This window comes from Anguilla rostrata, chromosome 2, assembly GCF_018555375.3.
Source record: "Anguilla rostrata isolate EN2019 chromosome 2, ASM1855537v3, whole genome shotgun sequence".
Classification (NCBI taxonomy): Eukaryota; Metazoa; Chordata; class Actinopteri; order Anguilliformes; family Anguillidae; genus Anguilla; species Anguilla rostrata.
In genome coordinates this window covers 74,163,464-74,184,083 of record NC_057934.1, presented here as the reverse complement: position 1 = coordinate 74,184,083, position 20,620 = coordinate 74,163,464, and the positions used below count along the sequence as shown (strand labels likewise).

The 20,620-nt window shown below is 45.2% G+C and overlaps 2 protein-coding genes across 10 annotated transcripts; one reads left to right on the top strand and one right to left on the bottom strand.

Moving 5' to 3' along the window:
• Window positions 1–3,894: 3,894 nt before the first annotated feature.
• Window positions 3,895–5,521, top strand: LOC135249542 (beta-1,3-galactosyltransferase 1-like). The gene has a single exon (XM_064325153.1). It carries the CDS (start codon window positions 4,032–4,034, stop codon window positions 5,322–5,324), a length of 1,293 nt encoding a protein of 430 aa, XP_064181223.1. The 5' UTR covers window positions 3,895–4,031; the 3' UTR covers window positions 5,325–5,521.
• Window positions 5,522–10,606: 5,085 nt separating this feature from the next.
• On the bottom strand, window positions 10,607–19,194 carry LOC135249130 (PDZ domain-containing protein GIPC1-like). Of its 9 annotated transcripts, none has more exons than XM_064324419.1 (8): window positions 18,245–19,194; window positions 17,360–17,956; window positions 14,777–14,962; window positions 14,238–14,418; window positions 13,517–13,747; window positions 13,396–13,432; window positions 12,938–13,019; window positions 12,127–12,266 (listed from the first exon to the last, which is right to left on the bottom strand). In XM_064324419.1, exons 2-7 carry the CDS (start codon window positions 17,639–17,641, stop codon window positions 12,938–12,940), a joined length of 999 nt encoding a protein of 332 aa, XP_064180489.1. In that variant the 5' UTR covers window positions 17,642–17,956; window positions 18,245–19,194; the 3' UTR covers window positions 12,127–12,266. The 9 variants fall into 9 exon arrangements, 8 of the variants coding, with proteins under 8 accessions (XP_064180495.1, XP_064180489.1, XP_064180491.1 ...); XM_064324421.1 differs by having other exon boundaries at window positions 18,270–19,194; XM_064324418.1 differs by having other exon boundaries at window positions 17,360–18,415; window positions 18,967–19,194.
• Between the last annotated feature and the right edge of the window lie 1,426 nt (window positions 19,195–20,620).

Below are 20,620 nucleotides of genomic sequence, written 5' to 3'. Positions count from 1 at the left end.
AAATCTGTAGTACTAAAACACATTCTAATATCTTGGAAGTATGCTTTCACCAAGTTTACAATCACCCCTGGCACTCTAAAGAAATCAAAAGCACTCCAAATAAGGCTATGCGGTACCAAACGAAACGCAATTGCCAGGTCTAAAAATACCACATGTAAATCTCTTTTCTCTATCTTGGCTGTCTGAATCTGGTGACAAATCATGCAACTGTGTTCTATGCACCCTGCAAAACCTGAGATTCCTGCTTTCTGCACTGTGATATCTAGTAAACTAGTCCTTTCTAAATAGTTTGCTAGCCTCTGCGCCACTATACTAAAGAAAATCTTACCTCCCACATTCAGGAGGGAATTCTGATATAGTGAATTAAAGCTGAAATAAATCTGTCTCTAATCGATTGTTTTAAAATTACCTCTGATGTGAACAAAGTAGATGCCCTAATTGACTTGCCAAAATAAATGTATGCTAACATGAAATGTGCGGAGTTGTGAAAAACTGAGTTTGAATCTTTGTATCTTTAGTCTAGTTGTATGTAAACTTTTGGCCTAAACTGTATAATCACTGGGTTTACAGAGGATGTGTAGAAGACGTGGAGTGTGTTAAGATGGGTCCATGCTGGAGGTGTGTAGTGTGTTAAGATGGGTCCATGTTGGAGTTGTGTAGTGTGTTATGGTGGGTCCATGTTGGAGGTGTGTAGTGTGTTAAGATGGGTCCATGTTGGAGGTGTGTAGTGTGTTAAGATGGGTCCATGTTGGAGATGTGTAGTGTGTTATGGTGGGCCCATGTTGGAGGTGTGTAGTGTGTTATGGTGGGTCCATGTTGGAGGTGTGTAGTGTGTTAAGATGGGTCCATGTTGGAAGTGTGTAGTGTGTTAAGATGGGTCCATGCTGGAGGTGTGTATTGTGTTAAGATGGGTCCATGTTGGAGGTGTGTAGTGTGTTATGGTGGGTCCATGTTAGAGGTGTGTAGTGTGTTATGGTGGGCCCATGTTGGAGGTGTGTAGTGTGTTATGGTGGGTCCATGTTAGAGGTGTGTAGTGTGTTATGGTGGGTCCATGTTGGAGGTGTGTAGTGTGTTAAGATGGGTCCATGTTGGAGGTGTGTAGTGTGTTATGGTGGGTCCATGTTGGAGGTGTGTAGTGTGTTAAGATGGGTCCATGTTGGAAGTGTGTAGTGTGTTAAGATGGGTCCATGCTGGAGGTGTGTAGTGTGTTAAGATGGGTCCATGTTGGAGGTGTGTAGTGTGTTAAGATGGGTCCATGTTGGAGGTGTGTAGTGTGTTATGGTGGGTCCATGTTGGAGGTGTGTAGTGTGTTAAGATGGGTCCATGTTGGAGGTGTGTAGTGTGTTAAGATGGGTCCATGTTGGAGGTGTGTGTGTTAAGATGGTCCATGTGGAGGTGTGTATGTGTTAAGATGGGTCCATGTTGGAGGTGTGTAGTGTGTTATGGGGTCCATGTTGGAGGTGTGTAGTGTGTTAGATGGGTCCATGTTGGAGGTGTGTAGTGTGTTATGGTGGGTCCATGTTGGAGGTGTGTAGTGTGTTAAGATGGGTCCATGTTGGAGGTGTGTAGTGTGTTATGGTGGGTCCATGCTGGAGGTGTGTAGTGTGTTAAGAGTGGGTCCATGTTGGAGGTGTGTAGTGTGTTAAGATGGGTCCATGTTCGGAGGTGTGTAGTGTGTTATGGGGGTCCATGTGGAGGTGTGTAGTGTGTTAAGATGGGTCCATGTTCGAGTGTGTAGTGTGTTAAGATGGGTCCATGCTGAGGTGTGTAGTGTGTTAAGATGGGTCCATGTTGGAGGTGTGTAGTGTGTTAAGATGGGTCCATGTTGGAGGTGTGTAGTGTGTTAGGTGGGTCCATGTTGGAGGTGTGTAGTGTGTTAAAGATGGGTCCCATGTTGGAGGTGTGTAGTGTGTTATGGTGGGTCCATGTTGGAGGTGTGTAGTGTGTTAAGATGGGTCCATGTTGGAGTGTGTAGGTGTTATGGTGGGCCATGTTGGAGGTGTGTAGTGTGTTAAGATGGGTCCATGTTGGAGGTGTGTAGTGTGTTAAGATGGGTCCATGCTGGAGGTGTGTAGTGTGTTAAGATGGGTCCATGTTGGAGGTGTGTAGTGTGTTAAGATGGGTCCATGTTGGAGGTGTGTAGTGTGTTAAGATGGGTCCATGTGAGGTGTGTAGTGTGTTAGTGGGCCATGTTGGAGGTGTGTAGTGTGTTAGATGGGTCCATGTTGGAGTGTGTAGTGTGTTAAGATGGGTCCATGTTGGAGTGTGTAGTGTGTTAAGATGGGTCCATGTTGGAGGTGTGTATTGTGTTAGATGGGTCCATGTTGGAGTGTGTATGTGTTAGTGGGTCCATGTTGGAGGTGTGTAGTGTGTTAAGATGGGTCCATGTTGGAGGTGTGTAGTGTGTTAAGGGGTCCATGTTGGAGGTGTGTAGTGTGTTAAGATGGGTCCATGTTGGAGGTGTGTAGTGTGTTAAGATGGGTCCATGCTGGAGGTGTGTAGTGTGTTAAGATGGGTCCATGTTCGAGGTGTGTAGTGTGTTATGGTGGGCCCATGTTGGAGGTGTGTAGTGTGTTATGGTGGGTCCATGTTGGAGGTGTGTAGTGTGTTAAGATGGGTCCATGTTGGAAGTGTGTAGTGTGTTAAGATGGGTCCATGCTGGAGGTGTGTAGTGTGTTAAGATGGGTCCATGTTCGAGGTGTGTAGTGTGTTATGATGGGTCCATGTTGGAGGTGTGTAGTGTGTTAAGATGGGTCCATGTTGGAGGTGTGTAGTGTGTTATGGTGGGTCCATGTTGGAGGTGTGTAGTGTGTTATGGTGTGTTCATGCTTTATGTGGTTACTGAGAAATTAATACTTTTATTATTCCCGTTTACATGCAGAGGTGCATAATCCAATTAAACATAAAATGGGCGTGTAACATTACATCCCTTAAGCTCTTTATTTATGTTCTAAATTTTTTAAAAGTAGGATAGTTTCTCCCATCAACCAGAAGTGCTGAGTCTTTTCTGCAGGGCCTTCCACACATGTGCCCTGCGAGCTGCTAGCTGTCTAGCTCATATCTAAAATGCCATCGGTAGCCTAGCAACAGCAGGGCTGACTGTAAACAGCACCCTCAGGCCGTATGTGTTTCTAACTGTCGTCAAAACCCCGATTGAGATGAATATTCGGAATAAGCTGAATAAGCTGTATACATGGCCAAATAGCGCTCCAATAACACAAATATCTGCATATGTCACATGTCTTAATCATAATATGCCATATTTACAATGAGGCCTTATTTGGGGTATTTAGTCAGAAGATTCTGTTTTCATGAGCCATGTCTTAAACGGAATTTTGTCCATTGTGAATGGTGAGTGAATGGTGTGTGTGCCCTGCGATAGATAATCAACCTGTCTAGGGTGTATTCCTGCCTCACGCCCAATGCACGCTGGGATAGGCTCCAGCACCCGCCGCGACCCTGCTCAGGATAAGCGGGAATGGATGGGAATATGAGTGTGCATGTAAACGTACCCACTTTGAGGTCCGTCTGTACTCATCACATCTATCCCTTTCTCTCAGATATGAGTGAGCATATAAACATACCCACTGTGAGGTCTATCTGTACTCACCACATCTATTATGTTCAGACAGAATTTCAGGGACTTCCTGATGTGTGACAGCAAGTTGCCCAGACAATCACTGGTGCAAAGGTAAGAAAACAGACATGCACTTGTGACATTATCACACCGTACTGTATAATATTAATGTACCATTAAAATGAATATACAAACCCTGAACACTGAATCCATAAACCCTTCTGGGCTGCAGCATTCATTCTGTCTCAGAAGGTCTGTAAAAATAGCATTACTTAGCTGTACAATCTCAGAAGTGAATATACCAAACTGCTGTTGGTTGACTGGTCCATCTGGGCTCACCTGTGAGGGTTAAGGTAAATATGAGAGAGGTATTAGAAGGTGTATACTGAGAAAGGTGGTTTTTGCATTCCTCAGGAGGGGGCGGAGCTGTCGACAGTGTGTGCTGGGGGGTGGCATGCTGCTGTGCGTGGGGCTCCTGCTGATGAGCTATGTCAGCTCAGACCCCTGGAGTGCCACTGTGCAGGGCAGGGCCTGGTGGTGCTGGAGGGTGGGTGAAGGCATGGCCTCTGCTTCCTCTTTCAGCTACTGGAGCAACACTGCCTGTACTACACCCAACACCACCCGCACTGCACCCAACACCACCCGTGCTACACCCAACGCCACCCACACAGCACCCAACACCACCCGCACTACACCAAACACCACCTGCACTGCACCCAACACCACCCATGCTACACCCAACACCACCCGCACTACACCCAACATCACCCGTGCTACACCCAACACCACCCGCACTGCACTCAACACCACTCGCACTACACCCAACACGATTACACCCTTGATGGGTGCAGTCCCCCACCTCACCCAGCCCACACCCTGGAAGCCGCCAGGCCCGTTTGAGGTTGTATACCCTCACCTGTATCACTTTATCCTGGACCAGCCAGATAAGTGCCAGGGCCTGGACCCCTTCCTGGTGCTGATGGTGCCGGTGGCACCCTGGAACAGAGAAGCACGGGATGCAGTCCGCGCTACCTGGGGGAACCAGAGCCTGGTGTCGGGTGTGACCATCCGCCGGCTCTTCATTCTGGGGCTAGCGGACAGGACGGGGCTCCAAGAGGAGCTTTTCCGAGAGAGCTCTGAGCACCACGACCTGCTGCAGGGTGACTTCCTGGACAGCTACCGCAACCTGACCATCAAGACCATGCTGATGATGGAGTGGCTGGTGGCCCACTGCCCAAATGCAGCCTATGCCGCCAAGGTAGACACAGACATGTTCCTCAATGTGAAGCTCCTTATCCGCCTTCTGGACCCACATGCCTCCCGGCCCAAACATAACTACATCACCGGCGCCATTATCACCGGTGGTGTGGTCCGCCGCGACAAGGGCTCCAGATGGTACATGCCCCCAGAAGTGTACCCCAACCCCACATACCCACTGTACATCTCGGGGAATGCCTACGCCTTTTCCATGGACCTTCCTGGAAAAATTCTGGAAGCTTCCAGAGTGGTGAAACCCATCTACCTGGAGGACGTATACCTGGGCATGTGCCTGGAGCACCTGGGACTGGAACCCACACCCCTGCCGGACCCGGGGCTGTTCCACCTGTGGCCCCTCCCCTACAGCCGCTGCCATTACACCAACATCGTCTCAGTTACTGGGATGAAGCCTCACCAGCTGCTTCTGTACTGGGCCGACTTCCACAAAGCAGGGCCACCCTGCCCCCACAACCCACAGACACCCCCATAACCCAAACCCAAACACCCCCAACCCTAAAACACACCCCCAAACCCAAACACACCCACACATATCTAACCCACCCCCAAACCCAAACACATCTCCCAACCAAAACACACCCCCAAACCCTAAGCCCCACAACCCACAGACACCCCCATAACCCACCCCAAAACCCTAATCCCCACAACCCACAGACACCCCCATAACCCAACCCCAAAACCAAACACCCCCCAACCCTAACACATACCCCCAAACCCTAACCCCCACGGCCCACAGACACGCCCAAACCCTAACCCCCACAACCCACATATACCTCCATAACCCACCCCAAATCCTAACCCCCACAACCCACAGACACCCCCATAACTCACCCCAAACCCTAACCCTCACAACCCACATATACCTCCATAACCCACCCCCAAACCCTAACCCTAACCCCCACAACCCACAGACACCCTCACAACCCACATATACCTCCATAACCCACCCCCAAACGCAAACACATACCCCAACCAAAACACATCCCCCAACCCAAACACACCCACACAAACCTAACCCACCCCCAAACCCAAACACCCCTCCAACCCTAACACACACACCCAAACCCAAACACACCCACAAAAACCAAACATAGCTTACGTAACCCAAACACACCCCACAAACCAAACACATCTCCACAAACTTAACCCACCCCCAAACTCAAACACACCCCACAACCCAAAGACACACACCCAAACTCAAACGCACCCTCATAAACCGAACCCACCCATGTAACTAAGATCTACCCCCATAACCCAAACACACCCCCACAACCCACATCCCAGCCAAAACACCCCAATCCAAACACATCCCATAACCCAGTCACTCCTTTATAACCAAAGCCAGGGTCAAACGAGAACCGAAAAGATCCATATTTTTTATTTTCCATTAATTTGCCTGTTTTTCACTTGATGTTCCCTTTACATTTCTTGCCATAGAGACTAATTATGTTTTTCTGAAAAAGACAACTGTAGACCTTTCAAATGCTGTCACTAAGAAAAGTGACTGTTTGTGTAACTCACACACCTTGGCTGTAGCCCTGGAGTGTCTAGGTGTGCAAACTGATAAAGTTGTGCATTGACCTGCAACCTGCGCATTACACAACAGTGAACTTGCAATCTGCACTTTAGCAGAATCATTATAAAAGGATGATGCCATTAATTCAATGCTTCATTCTGCAGTAGTGTGCAGGTTGCATTTCATAGTACAGCTAAAAAAAAACATTGAGTGTGAAAAACTGGATGTACATAAACTATAAAAGAACAACTGTAGTAGTGTCTTATATAGCATCTTAAACCTTTGTGAATTTATTTGCTCTGGTTGTGATTTGAAGGGCCTTGCATGTTATATTGGCATGGTCCTGTATTTTTAATGATCCTCTATCTGATCACCTATTATATAACCGATGCTAGACTGCAGTCTCCTTTATAACAGATGCTAGACTGCATCCCAGGAAATTGACCCCATTAACTGGTCAAAGGATGTGTCTCCTAGTTTCCAAGGAAATAAGTGTTACACATGAAGGTTCCCCTAACTTAGGTCTGAGCATGACTGGTAAGACTGTGTGCTGATTAGACTGTGTGCTGATTAGACTGAGTGCTGATTAGACTGTGTGCTGATTAGACTGAGTGCTGATTAGACTGTGTGCTGATTAGACTGAGTGCTGATTAGACTGTGTGCTGATTAGACTGAGTGCTGATTAGACTGTGTGCTGATTAGACTGAGTGCTGATTAGACTGTGTGCTGGTAAGTTAGCTGCTTAGCAACAGTGTTTATCAGTTTCACGTGGCATCTTAAATTTGATGTTTACCACTGAATAAGGTATGATTAAACAGAAAAAACGGAAAGGCACATCACGAGATCACTGTTCCATCACCCAGCAGTACATGCACTACATCACCCAGCAGTACATGCACTGCATCACCCAGCAGTGCATGCACTACATCACCCAGCAGTACATGCACTGCATCACCCAGCAGTGCATGCACTACATCACCCAGCAGTACATACACTACATCACCCAGCAGTGCATGCACTACATCACCCAGCAGATCATGCACTACATCACCCAGCAGTACATGCACTGCATCACCCATAAGTGCATGCACTACATCACCCAGCAGTGCATGCACTACATCACCCAGCCCTAGTTTCCAAAGGCATAAGAACAGATTAATTTGACAGATTAATTAGATAAAAATATGACTTTTCATATTGTGCTGGTTTTTCTTCCTTTAGCAAAGAGTGGTCTCAGCTTGCATGTGCCACAGGAAATAGTTCTGACCAAAAATAATATTAAACATTTTTTTAAATGAGTAATCAGGTAATAATCATATGTGCAACCTCCGGAGGCAGAATGTTGACATCAGAAACCTAATATCTGTCATCACAAACAAAAACCGTCTTGAATAAAAATAATCCTAGAAAGTGAACTATCCTCAGTCAGTGTCGCCATCTTACATATTCCATCAGTCAGTGTCCATCCATCTATCCATTATCTATACACACATATCCTGGGAAGGGTCGCGAGGGGTGCTGGAGGCTATCCCAGCGTGCATTGGGTGAGAGGCAGGATTACACCCTAGTCAGGTCACCAATCTATCACAGGGCAAACACACCATTCACTCACATTGGACTGTGGGAGGAAACCAGAGTACCTGGAGAAAACATGCAAGTAGACACAGGCAGAACATGCAAACTCCACACAGAAACACCAGAACCAGGACCTTCTTGCTGTGAGGACACAGCGCTACCCACTACACGGGCCACCCCATCAGTCAATGTCTCCATCTTAAATAACTCCCTCAGTGTCTCCATCTTAAATAACTCCATCAGTCAGTGTCTCCATCTTAAATAACTCCATCAGTCAGTGTCCCCATCTTAAGTAACTCCCTCATTGTCTCCATCTTAAATAACTCCCTCGGTCAGTGTCTCCATCTTAAATAACTCCCTCAGTTCTTGTCTCCATCTTAAATAACTCCCTCAGTCCTTGTCTCCATCTTAAATAACTCCATCAGTCAGTGTCTCCATCTTAAATAACTCCCTCAGTTCTTGTCTCCATCTTAAATAACTCCCTCAGTCCTTGTCTCCATCTTAAATAACTCCATCAGTCAGTGTCTCCATCTTAAATAACTCCCTCAGTCGGTGTCTGGATCTTAAATAACTCCATCAGTCAGTGTCTCCATTTTAAATAACTCCCTCAGTGTCTCCATCTTAAATAACTCCGTCAGTCAGTGTCTCCATCTTAAATAACTCCCAGTGTCTCCATCTTAAATAACCCCCTCAATGTCTCTATATTAAATAACTCCATCAGTGTCTCCATCTTAAATAACTCCCTCAGTGTCTCCATATTAAATAACTCCCTCAGTGTCTCCATCTATAACTCCCTCAGTGTCTCCATCTTAAATAACTCCCTCAATGTCTCCATATTAAATAACTCCCTCAGTGTCTCCATATTAAATAACTCCCTCAGTGTCTCCATCTATAACTCCCTCAGTGTCTCCATCTTAAATAACTCCATTAGTGTCTCCATCTTAAATAACTCCCTCAGTGTCTCCATATTAAATAACTCCCTCAGTGTCTCCATCTTAAATAACTCCATTAGTGTCTCCATCTTAAATAACTCCCTCAGTGTCTCCATATTAAATAACTCCCTCAATGTCTCCATATTAAATAACTCCCTCAGTGTCTCCATATTAAATAACTCCCTCAGTGTCTCCATATTAAATAACTCCCTCAGTGTCTCCATCTTAAATAACTCCATTAGTGTCTCCATCTTAAATAACTCCCTCAGTGTCTCCATATTAAATAACTCCCTCAATGTCTCCATATTAAATAACTCCCTCAGTGTCTCCATATTAAATAACTCCCTCAGTGTCTCCATCTATAACTCCCTCAGTGTCTCCATATTAAATAACTCCATCAGTCAGTGTCTCCATCTTAAATAACTCCATCAGTCAGTGTCTCCATCTTAAGTAACTCCCTCATTGTCTCCATCTTAAATAACTCCCTCAGTGTCTCCATATTAAATAACTCCCTCAGTGTCTCCATCTATAACTCCCTCAGTGTCTCCATCTTAAATAACTCCATTAGTGTCTCCATCTTAAATAACTCCCTCAGTGTCTCCATATTAAATAACTCCCTCAGTGTCTCCATCTTAAATAACTCCATTAGTGTCTCCATCTTAAATAACTCCCTCAGTGTCTCCATATTAAATAACTCCCTCAATGTCTCCATATTAAATAACTCCCTCAGTGTCTCCATATTAAATAACTCCCTCAGTGTCTCCATATTAAATAACTCCCTCAGTGTCTCCATCTTAAATAACTCCATTAGTGTCTCCATCTTAAATAACTCCTCAGTGTCTCCATATTAAATAACTCCCTCAATGTCTCCATATTAAATAACTCCCAGTGTGTCTCCATATTAAATAACTCCCAGTGTCTCCATCTATAACTCCCTCAGTGTCTCCATATTAAATAACTCCATCAGTCAGTGTCTCCATCTTAAATAACTCCATCAGTCAGTGTCTCCATCTTAAGTAACTCCCTCATTGTCTCCATCTTAAATAACTCCATCGGACAGTGTCTCCATCTTAAATAACTCCATCAGTCAGTGTCTCCATCTTAAGTAACTCCCTCATTGTCTCCATCTTAAATAACTCCCTCAGTCAGTGTCTCCATCTCAAATAACTCCCCCAGTCCTTGTCTCCATCTTAAATAACTCAATCATTCAGTGTCTCCATCTTAAATAACTCAATCATTCAGTGTCTCCATCTTAAATAACTCAATCATTCGGTGTCTCCATCTTAAATAACTCCATCAGTCAGTGTCTCCATTTTAAATAACTCCCTCAGTGTCTCCATCTTAAATAACTCCATCAGTCAGTGTTTCCATCTTAAATAACTCCATCAGTGTCTTCATCTTAAATAACTCCCTCAGTGTCTCCATATTAACTCCCTCAGTGTCTCCATATTAAATAACTCCATCAGTCAGTGTCTCCATCTTAAATAACTCCATCTTAAATAACTCCCTCAGTGTCTCCATCTTAAATAACTCCCTCAGTGTCTCCATCTTAAATAACTCCCTCAGTGTCTCCATCTTAAATAACTCCCTCAGTGTCTCCATCTTAAATAACTCCATCAGTCAGTCTCCATCTTAAATAACTCCCAGTGTCTCCATCTATAACTCCCTCAGTGTCTCCATCTTAAATAACTCCATCAGTCAGTGTCTCCAGCTTAAATAAATCCCACAGCAGAAAGACAGAAACTTTATTTCAGTGCCAAGTATCACATGATTTTTTCCTTCATATCAAAAAGACATTACATAGTGGCTATTCAGTGAGTACAGTAAGTAAATAAAATTATTTACATAATTATTACTAGAAGAATCACTTTGTGTCACAGAGCCTAACATTACCTGACCCTTCAAGTTTAACAGTGATTAACATTTCATATTTAACTAATACTGTTTAACAGCATTCAAAATGACAACTGATATAGCCACACTGTTATAAAACTAGATTTATCATATACCTACGTAAAAACTGTCATTACACGCAGTCAGCTCTACCACCTTCCTCCTGTACTGCTGTTTGACTGTAACACTGTTTTACTGTAACAGTTTGATCAGTGCTGTTAGACGGTGACGCTGTTTGACTGTAGCGCTTTGACTGTAATGCTGTTTGACTGCAGTGCAGTTTGACTGTACCACTGTTTGACTGTAGTACTGTTTGACTGTAACACTGCTTGACTAACTGTTTGACTGTAATGCTGTTTGACTAACATTGTTTGACTGTAACAGTTTGATCAGTGCTGTTAGACTGTGATGCTGTTTGACTGTAACACGGTTTGACTAACACTGACTGTAGTACTGTTTGACTGCTGTGCTGTTAGACTGCAGTGCTGCTTGACTGTAGTACTGTTTGACTGCTGTGATGCTTGACTGTAGTACTGTTTGACTGCTGTGATGCTTGACTGCAGTAGTTTGACTGTAACACTGTTTGACTGCAGTGCTGTTTGAACACTGTTTGACTGTAATGCTGTTTGACTAACATTGTTTGACTGTAACAGTTTGATCAGTGCTGTTAGACTGTGATGCTGTTTGACTGTAACACGGTTTGACTAACACTGACTGTAGTACTGTTTGACTGCTGTGTTGTTAGACTGCAGTGCTGCTTGACTGTAGTACTGTTTGACTGCTGTGATGCTTGACTGTAGTACTGTTTGACTGCAACACTGTTTGACTAACACTGTTTGACTGTAGTGCTGTTTGACTTCAGTAGTTTGACTGTAACACTGTTTGACTTTGGTGCTGTTTGACTATAGATCTGTTTGACTGTACTTCTGTTTGGGGAAAGTCAGGTAGAAAGTTCAATCCTTGAGCAGAGTGTAGTGGTCCCAACCTTAAAAAAAAAAGCTAAACCATGCTGTGTCCTGGGTGAGTCAGGTATTGCTCAGACAGCAGTGCATTCTGGGAATCTGGGCACCTGCCCGAATGCCTGGTGGTTTGGTCTCCATGCAAACAGGCAAGAAGTGTTCTGCACTTTTCAGCATGCCAAGAGAGGGGCCATCACTGACACCCCAGAGATCACTGCTGTCCTATCAGATTCAGAAAGCGCATACAACTCACATCCCAAATAACACTGACAGAAACACAAAAGGAAATCAACACAACACCTGCTAAAGCATAAAAACACACTAAAACAACTACAGTGGTCATGTGCCACTGCAGCGTTGGCTCTTCAGTCCCTCCAACTCCTGTGCTCACACGCGTCCCACCTTGGCGTCACCAATGGCACCCCAGACGTCAAACACAAACTCGTCGGGGAAAGCAAAGTCGCCAAGCGACTCATCCAGAGCCTCGGCAAACTCATCTGGGTTCCGCTTGTCTCTCCCCAGCTCCACCATGGAGGCAGCTAAACGAGACAGCAGGGAGTCAAATACACACACAGATTACACACACACACACACACACACACACACACAGTCAAACAGGCACACACACGCACACACACAGAGTCAAACAGGCACACACACATACACACACACAGATTACACACACACACAGACACACAGTCAAACAGACAGGCGCACACGCACACGCACAGAGTCAACCACACACACACAGATTACACACACACACACACACACACACACAGACACACACAGACACACACATACACAGAGACGAACACACACACACACACATACAGATTACACACACACATGCACACGCACACGCACACACACACGCGCACACACAAACAGTCAAACACACGCACGCACGTGCACACACACAGAGAGTCAAAGACACACACACACGCATGTATGCACACAAACACACAGAAACACACACGGGCACACACACAGTCAAACACACACACACACACACACGCACACAAACCCACAGAAACACACACACGCACAAACATATGCACCCACACATGCACACAAGCAAATATGCACACACACACACCAAGCACATGCACACACCAGCAGATATGCACGCATGCAAGCACACACACACACACACACCAGCAGATATGCATGCACGCACACACACCAGCAGACATGCATGTACACACACCTAGTTCGCTGTCCCGGATTCCCATGTAATTCTCCAGCAGGTCATCCACCTTTTCAATGGCCTTCTCCTCAAATGCAGATGGCTAGGACACAGCAACAGTTATTACAAAATGTGAGTTTAAATTTAGAATCACTCATTAGAACATGTTCCTGAAAATCTAAATTATTGATGGGATAGCAGTGCTGATCGCAGAAGCAGGAACAGCCACAGTACTATGCTAATGTATGACTCCACCATGCTGCAAACTCCTGCCCTTACCCTGCACAGTGCTGACTCTGTGAGTACGGGCCCTTCCCAGTTCCTGCACAGTGCTGACTCTGTGAGTACGGGCCCTTACCAGTTCCTGCACAGTGCTGACTCTGTGAGTACGGGCCCTTACCCTGCACAGTGCTGACTCTGTGAGTACAGGCCCTTACCAGTTCCTGCACAGTGCTGACTCTGTGAGTACGGGCCCTTACCAGCTCCTGCACAGTGCTGACTCTGTGAGTACGGGCCCTTACCCTGCACAGTGCTGACTCTGTGAGTACAGGCCCTTACCAGTTCCTGCACAGTGCTGACTCTGTGAGTACGGGCCCTTACCAGTTCCTGCACAGTGCTGACTCTGTGAGTACGGGCCCTTACCCTGCACAGTGCTGACTCTGTGAGTACGGGCCCTTACCAGTTCCTGCACAGTGCTGACTCTGTGAGTACGGGCCCTTACCAGCTCCTGCACAGTGGCGGGGCCTTTGGCCCGCAGGCGTAGCGTCCCTCTTCCTGTCCCCATCTGGACCCCAGAGGCTGAGCGCCCCGCCCCACGCTGACCGATCATATCTGAACACACACACAAAGATTACACACACACACACATTATGCACACACACACACACATTATACACACACGCGCACACACAGATTACACACACACACACACACACACAGATTACACACACACATTATGCACGCACACGCACACACACACACATTATACACACACACACACATTATACACGCATGCACACACACACAAAGATTACACACACACACACACACAGATTACACACACACACACACTTAATAGAGCAAGATCTGGAGTGGGAAAAACAGGATCAAATATGGTTGGATGGGGATTGAGCGAACATGGGAGATGCTTATGTGGGGCAGAAAACCAGGATATGGACCACATCCTAAATAATTGTCTCTTAAGTCCACCTGTGATGGAGTATGAGCTCCTAGAAGCAAATGACATCGCATCACAGTGGATATTGGTTTGGCGCGATAAGATATGAATGAATGACCTGCACACACACGCATACACACTCACCAAAGGCCTTCAACGGCTCCACCAGCTTGAGGCAGAAGTCCCGCCCCTTGGGCAGCTCCTTCAGCATCTTGGCAACCTCGTAGTGCCGGCAGCCAATCAGAACGTGCCCGTTGATGGATTCGATCATGTCCCCTACATTTATTACCTGGATTCTGTCTATTATGCTTCCTTCTCGTATTCTCTGAAAAAGTCACAGAATATGTGTGTTTGTATGTACATGTGTGCGTGCGTTTGTGCATGTGTGCACGCGTGTGTGTGTGCACATGAGCGCACCCGTGTGTGTAGTACAAGCATTTACCCTTTGTACAATAATATACACCAAATATGAGGTGAAAGTAATTAAAAATGTATTAAATATAAAGGTTGACATACATTAAATGGTTGTTAAATCATTAAAAGGTTATAAAACATTAAAGTTGCTAAATGTTTAGGAAGTTATTAAATGTGATTATTTCATTATATCTCACTATAAGATTATGAAACATGAAGATTTAGGGTTAGGGTTAGGTTACTGAACACACAGAGACTTCAGTCCCTACTTTGATGAAGGCGTATCCGGCTCCGTTGTCGGTGATGGTCAGCCCGAGCGCGTCCTCACCCTTAAACACATCCACTTCCTTCCTCTGCCCCTTCACATGGGCAAAGATGAAGTCCTCCAGCCCAATCTGCCCCCCCAGCAGCTTCTCCATGTCCACCTTATGGGTATTCAGCGTACAGAACATCACCTGCCGAGGGTGGAGAGATCATTTCATCTTTTCTCTTTCAGCACTCACTGTTCTCCTATCAATTTTATTCTTGATATTAATAATTATATTCAATTTATATCTGAATAGCACTTTTTAAATGGTTACAAAGCAGTTATACAGCGATCCAGACCTGGATCACATACCAAGTCACATAAATAAATTAATGAACGAATGAAACGCCTGTCACACCCCCCCATAGCCAACACACACCTGCACCACACCTACGCCCACCCACACAGCAACCCCCAAACCCACCAGAATACTCCACTTAAATACAAATGAACAGTTCCCCATCCCTGCTCACGCAAACAGCGCCATCTACAGTACACAACAAACATTCTGAAATGCAAGTAGATCATTCACAAAGCTAAAAATCTCATACTAATGTCCTAATGTGCACGGAGACCGAGAGAGAGCGAGAGGGAGAGAGAGAGGGAAAGCGAGAGCAAGAGAGTGAGAGAGAAGGAGAGTGGGGTGACAGGTCAGAGGTTTGATTCCCCGTTAGGACACTGCCGTTGCATCCTTGAGCAAGGTACTTAACCTGCATTGCTTCAGTATATATCCAGCTGTGTAAATGGATACAATGTAAATGCTGTGTAAAAAGTTGTGTAAGTCACTCTGGATAAGAGCATCTGCTAAATGCCTGTAGGGAGAGGGAGAGGAGAGAGAGAGAGAGACGAGAGAGCAAGAGACAGACAAATTTGACCCTAATATTTACCAAGGAATCTGTGTCAGCAGCAATCTAGGGAAGGTTTTCTGCAACATTATCAATGCCAAAATGCTAGCCTTCCTTATCAAACACAATGTCTTGAGCAAAGGACAAATTGATTTTCTACCAAACCATGGCACAACTGATCATGTTTACACCCTACACACCCTAATTAATCAACATGTACACCAAAAAAGCGGAGGTAAAATGTTTGCATGCTTTATCGATTTTAAAAAGGCTTCTGATTCTATTTGGCAAGAAGGATTATTATAAAACTCCCCAAACTGGTGTAGGGGGTAAAGTTTAGGACATAGTCATATCAACTTATGTGAATAACAAATGTGGAGTAAAAATTGGGAATAAAAGAATACATTTCTTCACTCAGGGATGAGGAGTTTTTCAGGGATGCAGCTTGTCGTCAACTCTCTTTAATATCTATAACAGAGCTGTTGGAACAATCTGCTACCCCTGGCCTAACCCCAAACAACAAGGAAGATCAATTTTTGCTCTATACGGATGGGCTGGTGTTGCTGCCACCCACAGAACAAGGGCTACAGCAACATTTGGATCTGCTGGCGCAATACTGTCAGAACTGGGCACTGACAGTAAACTTATAAATAATGATATTCCAAAAGAAACCCCGATCTCAGGAAACCAGACGTGTTCACTCTAGGAAACGCTGCACTAGAGCACTCCCTGTTCTATGACTACCTGGAGCTCAAAATAAGCGCCTCAGGAAACTTTGGTCTGGCAGTGAATGCACTGAAAGAAAAAGCCTGCACAGCCTTTCATGCAATTAGAAGAAAATTTCACAAAATAGACCTACCAAATTCGGCATAAAATATTTGACTGTGTAATCCAACAAATGCCTTATATGGAAGTAAAGTATGCTGTCGAACTCAGTTATCACGATTACACTAGGTGGGACAAGCATCCTATAGAGGTCTTGCATGCAGATTTTTTATGAATGGTACTAAACATCCAAAGGAAAACACCCACCAATGCTTGCAGGGCAAAATTAGGCCGATACCCACTGATAATTAACATAAAAAAGGGCACTTAAATTTTGGATGCATTTTAAATCAAGTCCCCAACACACATTGCAATTTCAAGCACTGAAAACAAGAGACAGACAGAGAGAGACAAAGGTAAAGAGAGGGAAAAAGACAGGGGGGGGGAGAGAGTAGAAGAGAAAGGGAGATAGTAGGGGAGAGAGAGAGAGGGAGAGAGAGTTGGAGAGGGAGGGGGAGAGAGAGAGAGTTGGAGAGGGAGAGCGAGAGAGAGAGAGTTGGAGAGAGAGGGAGAGCGAGAGACAGAGAGAGAGAGAGTTGGAGAGGGAGGGGGAGAGAGAGAGTTGGAGGGAGGGGGAGAGAGAGAGTTGGAGAGAGGGAGAGCGAGAGAGAGACAGAGAGAGAGAGTTGGAGAGGGAGGGGGAGAGAGAGTTGGAGAGGGAGGGAGAGCGAGAGAGAGACAGAGAGAGAGAGTTGGAGAGGGAGGGGGTGAGAGAGAGAGAGAGTTGGAGAGAGAGGGAGAGCGAGAGAGAGAGACAGAGAGAGACAGAGAGTTGGAGAGGGAGAGCGGGAGAGAGAAAGAGAGAGAGAGAGAGCGAGTTGGAGAAAGGGAGGTTGTACATACACTCGTATTTAGTACAGTCCCTGCTCCCTCACCTCTGTTGGCGGGATGCCGAAAGCCTGGCCGATCTTGGCGTAGAGCTCGCGCACGTTGCTGAAGCCCTCGATGCGGCCGGTGGGGCTGCCATGTGCCAGCTGTGTGTGGAAGACCAGGCGTGGCCGCAGATTGGCGGGGGGCGGGGGCAGGCCTTGCAGCGAGTCCACATCACCTGCCCCGCCCTCCAGCCCGGCCACAGTCAGCCCCGCCCGCACAGGCTCCGCCTCCTCATTCTCCACCAGTGGAGTAGCCTTCTTCCTGCGGCCCAGGCCCAGAGGCATGCTCTGCCTGTCTGTGTGTCTGTCTGTCTGTCAGTGTGAGAGCTTGGTCTGCAGCTGCTCAGACACACGCCCCCTTCCCCTTGTGCATGCCAGAGCAAACCACCTGCCTCCGTCAACACAGCCACCACAGTCTGGATCACAGCGCTGACACCACCCGCTAAGTGTGTACCTCAGCTGTGAGCAGCACAGGCTGCCAGGCTGCTGTTGCCTTCAGTCAAACTGCAGCGAGAGTTCATCGATTTACACGCAGCTGGGTTTCCTTTTTCAAAAATGACCCACTGAATGGGGTCTTCTCAAGATTTACACGAATGACACCTGGAGGTGAAATGGAAGGAGAGAATAACTCCGCTCATATCAACACATGAATAAAACACATTGCTATGACATCAAAGCCTCCTGCATTCATTATCAATTATATTTGAGCCTCCTGCCACTTTAAGAGACTGGCTCTTGGGGACTGAGTGTAATGGTTTTACTGGAATACAGGGTGTAGGCCTATGCTTTTATCACATCCTAAATTTGTCAACACCCTTTCTTTTTACTGTTCTATTTAACTAGTTAACAATGATTTGCACTGTTTAAATTTCTCTCTCTCTCACTCACACACAAAAAAGAAAGATGAGCAGACCCGTCGTATTTCATCGTCGTAATGTAATTTTGAATCGGCGGTGCGCGCAGCCAAAACAGATAGAATGGGAGGGCGCAGTTGTTTCCTTGGTTAAATAGGGTCAAGCACCAAACGCTCACTGTTGTTCATCCACCGAATTCAGATCCCTAATTTGGTTTAGATTAGGATTGCATTAGTCTACCGTTAGCGCACTTCGTGAGATATCAGATACAGTGCACACGCTAATTTAAATTCAGACGCACAGCCACGGTCGCAAATGTAGCTGTCAGTTTCATAGCTTAGCTCATATTAGCTTGCTAACGTTAATTCTACCAACCCACTGATTTAGAAAACGAACAGCTGCTGTCCATCGATGCGATACATCAACTGGTGCAGTTTGAAATGACAAGTTTAGTTACTGTTAGATTACCAGCTAGCGCTAAAATATAAATATTAGACTACTGACAGCACGGGTAGTCTAAAGTAAACTGCTTAACTCGTTCGATCAGTTAGCGCCATCGTGGCATCATAGCAGTTTTCTTTATTTTAATTTTTATCACATCTCTAAGATCGCTAGTCTACCTAAAACAAAACACACCCCCGTTCACCATGCGGAAGAAGCAAACTCAATGCGTAGTCTAGTTCAAAATTTCTTGTCGAGCAACAGTCGGCTAACATAGCTGTCCTAGCTAGATAGCGCTAGCTGCTAGAAAGCTACCTTTTGTGCAGTAATGTTCCCCGTTCTCAGTTGCAGTTGGTGGAATTAAATTGGATCTTGTAAAATCTGCGAAAACACTAACCAGCCAAAATGGTGGGTTGCTCCATGCAAACCACTGCGCCCAATCTAAGTGGTAAACTAAAAAAGAGGAGCAACTGACGTTAACCAGATAAACATCCAAGCAACTGTGTGAGTTAGCCAACAAAAAATAATACAGAGAATGAACGGACAGGGTTATGAGGTACATCCGGGTAGGGCGGAGCTTACTTAATGACAGCCAATCAGAATTACGAAGAAGTAGAAGATAGGAAATGAATGATTCCTGTACCATTCGACAGAGTAAAGCACTTCAAGTTGATAACGGCACGTACACGTGCCATACCTTGTATAAATTGTTTCAAACTTGATTTTTTTAAAAATCTGAAAGTATTGTGACATGAGCTAAGTTACCCATATAGGATAGAAATTTGTTAAAAGTTTCATGTTGTCTTAAAGTTTTGGTCAATAACGACGTTATAGCAATACTTAATATTTTCCTGTTACGTGGTCCACTAAGGCCCTAGTTTACTAACACACACAAAACCTTTTAGGTAAAAAAAAGTAATAACATTGCCAATGATTGGTCATGACATTTGTTTTGCACCAATCATTGGTGGTGTTATTAGTTTTGCTAGAAGGTTTTGCACATGCTGAAGGTCTTAGTAAATCAGGCCCTAAGTCTGTGTTATAACTAGCTTCAAGTAAATGCATAATTTTGCTGGCAGTGTAGGAACTTAGTACTATGATTTACATACTGCAGTATTAGTTACGTAAAGTATGTGTTAATGCCAGTTAGCCAGTGCTACAGTGTAATGCATGCAGCATGTGCAGTGAGATTTTGTGAAATTGATAAATTGGATAGACTAATTTTATTCGTGCACCATTTACGTTTGTTCTGTCCAGGTTAATGTGTCTGTTAGCTGTATGACATAAAATTGTACAGTAATGTAGTGGGAGGTCACAACTTGACTCCATCCTTCCTTTGTAAAAGTAGGAAATGCATTGCACATAGAATTTAACGCAGTGAGTTCATGCAGGACAGTAAGAAGGCCATTTCCTGCCCAACCCAGTCACCATTGCACAAGTGCTGAATCTGCAGATGGAAAATCACTGCTTCCCTTGATCTGTCAGGGTACAGGTGTGAAAAGCTTGTCACTGCAGTGCCAAGATGGTGGTTCATTTATTAGCCCTTTGAGATTGGTTGGCCAAATGGAATCAGACCTGGGCCAAACATGTTTTTGAGATATTAACTCACTAAATGCTAGTAAAGTTTGAAAACACACATGTATTCTGTATTTGACCAGTTATCACTGTAACACACCAGATCCAGCTCCATAAGTCCTAGGACCTGTTACTAGGCTATACGCTGTGTAGTCTGTACTATGCAATATGTAATCTGTTCTGTGCGTTATGTAGACTGTACTATGCATTATGTAGTCTGTTCTGTGCATTATGTAGACTGTACTATGCATTATGTAGTCTGTTCTGTGCATTATATAGACTGTACTATGCAATATGTAGTCTGTTCTGTGCGTTATGTTGACTGTACTATGCAATATGTAATCTGTTCTGTGCATTATGTAGACTGTACTATGCATTAGGTAGTCTGTTCTGT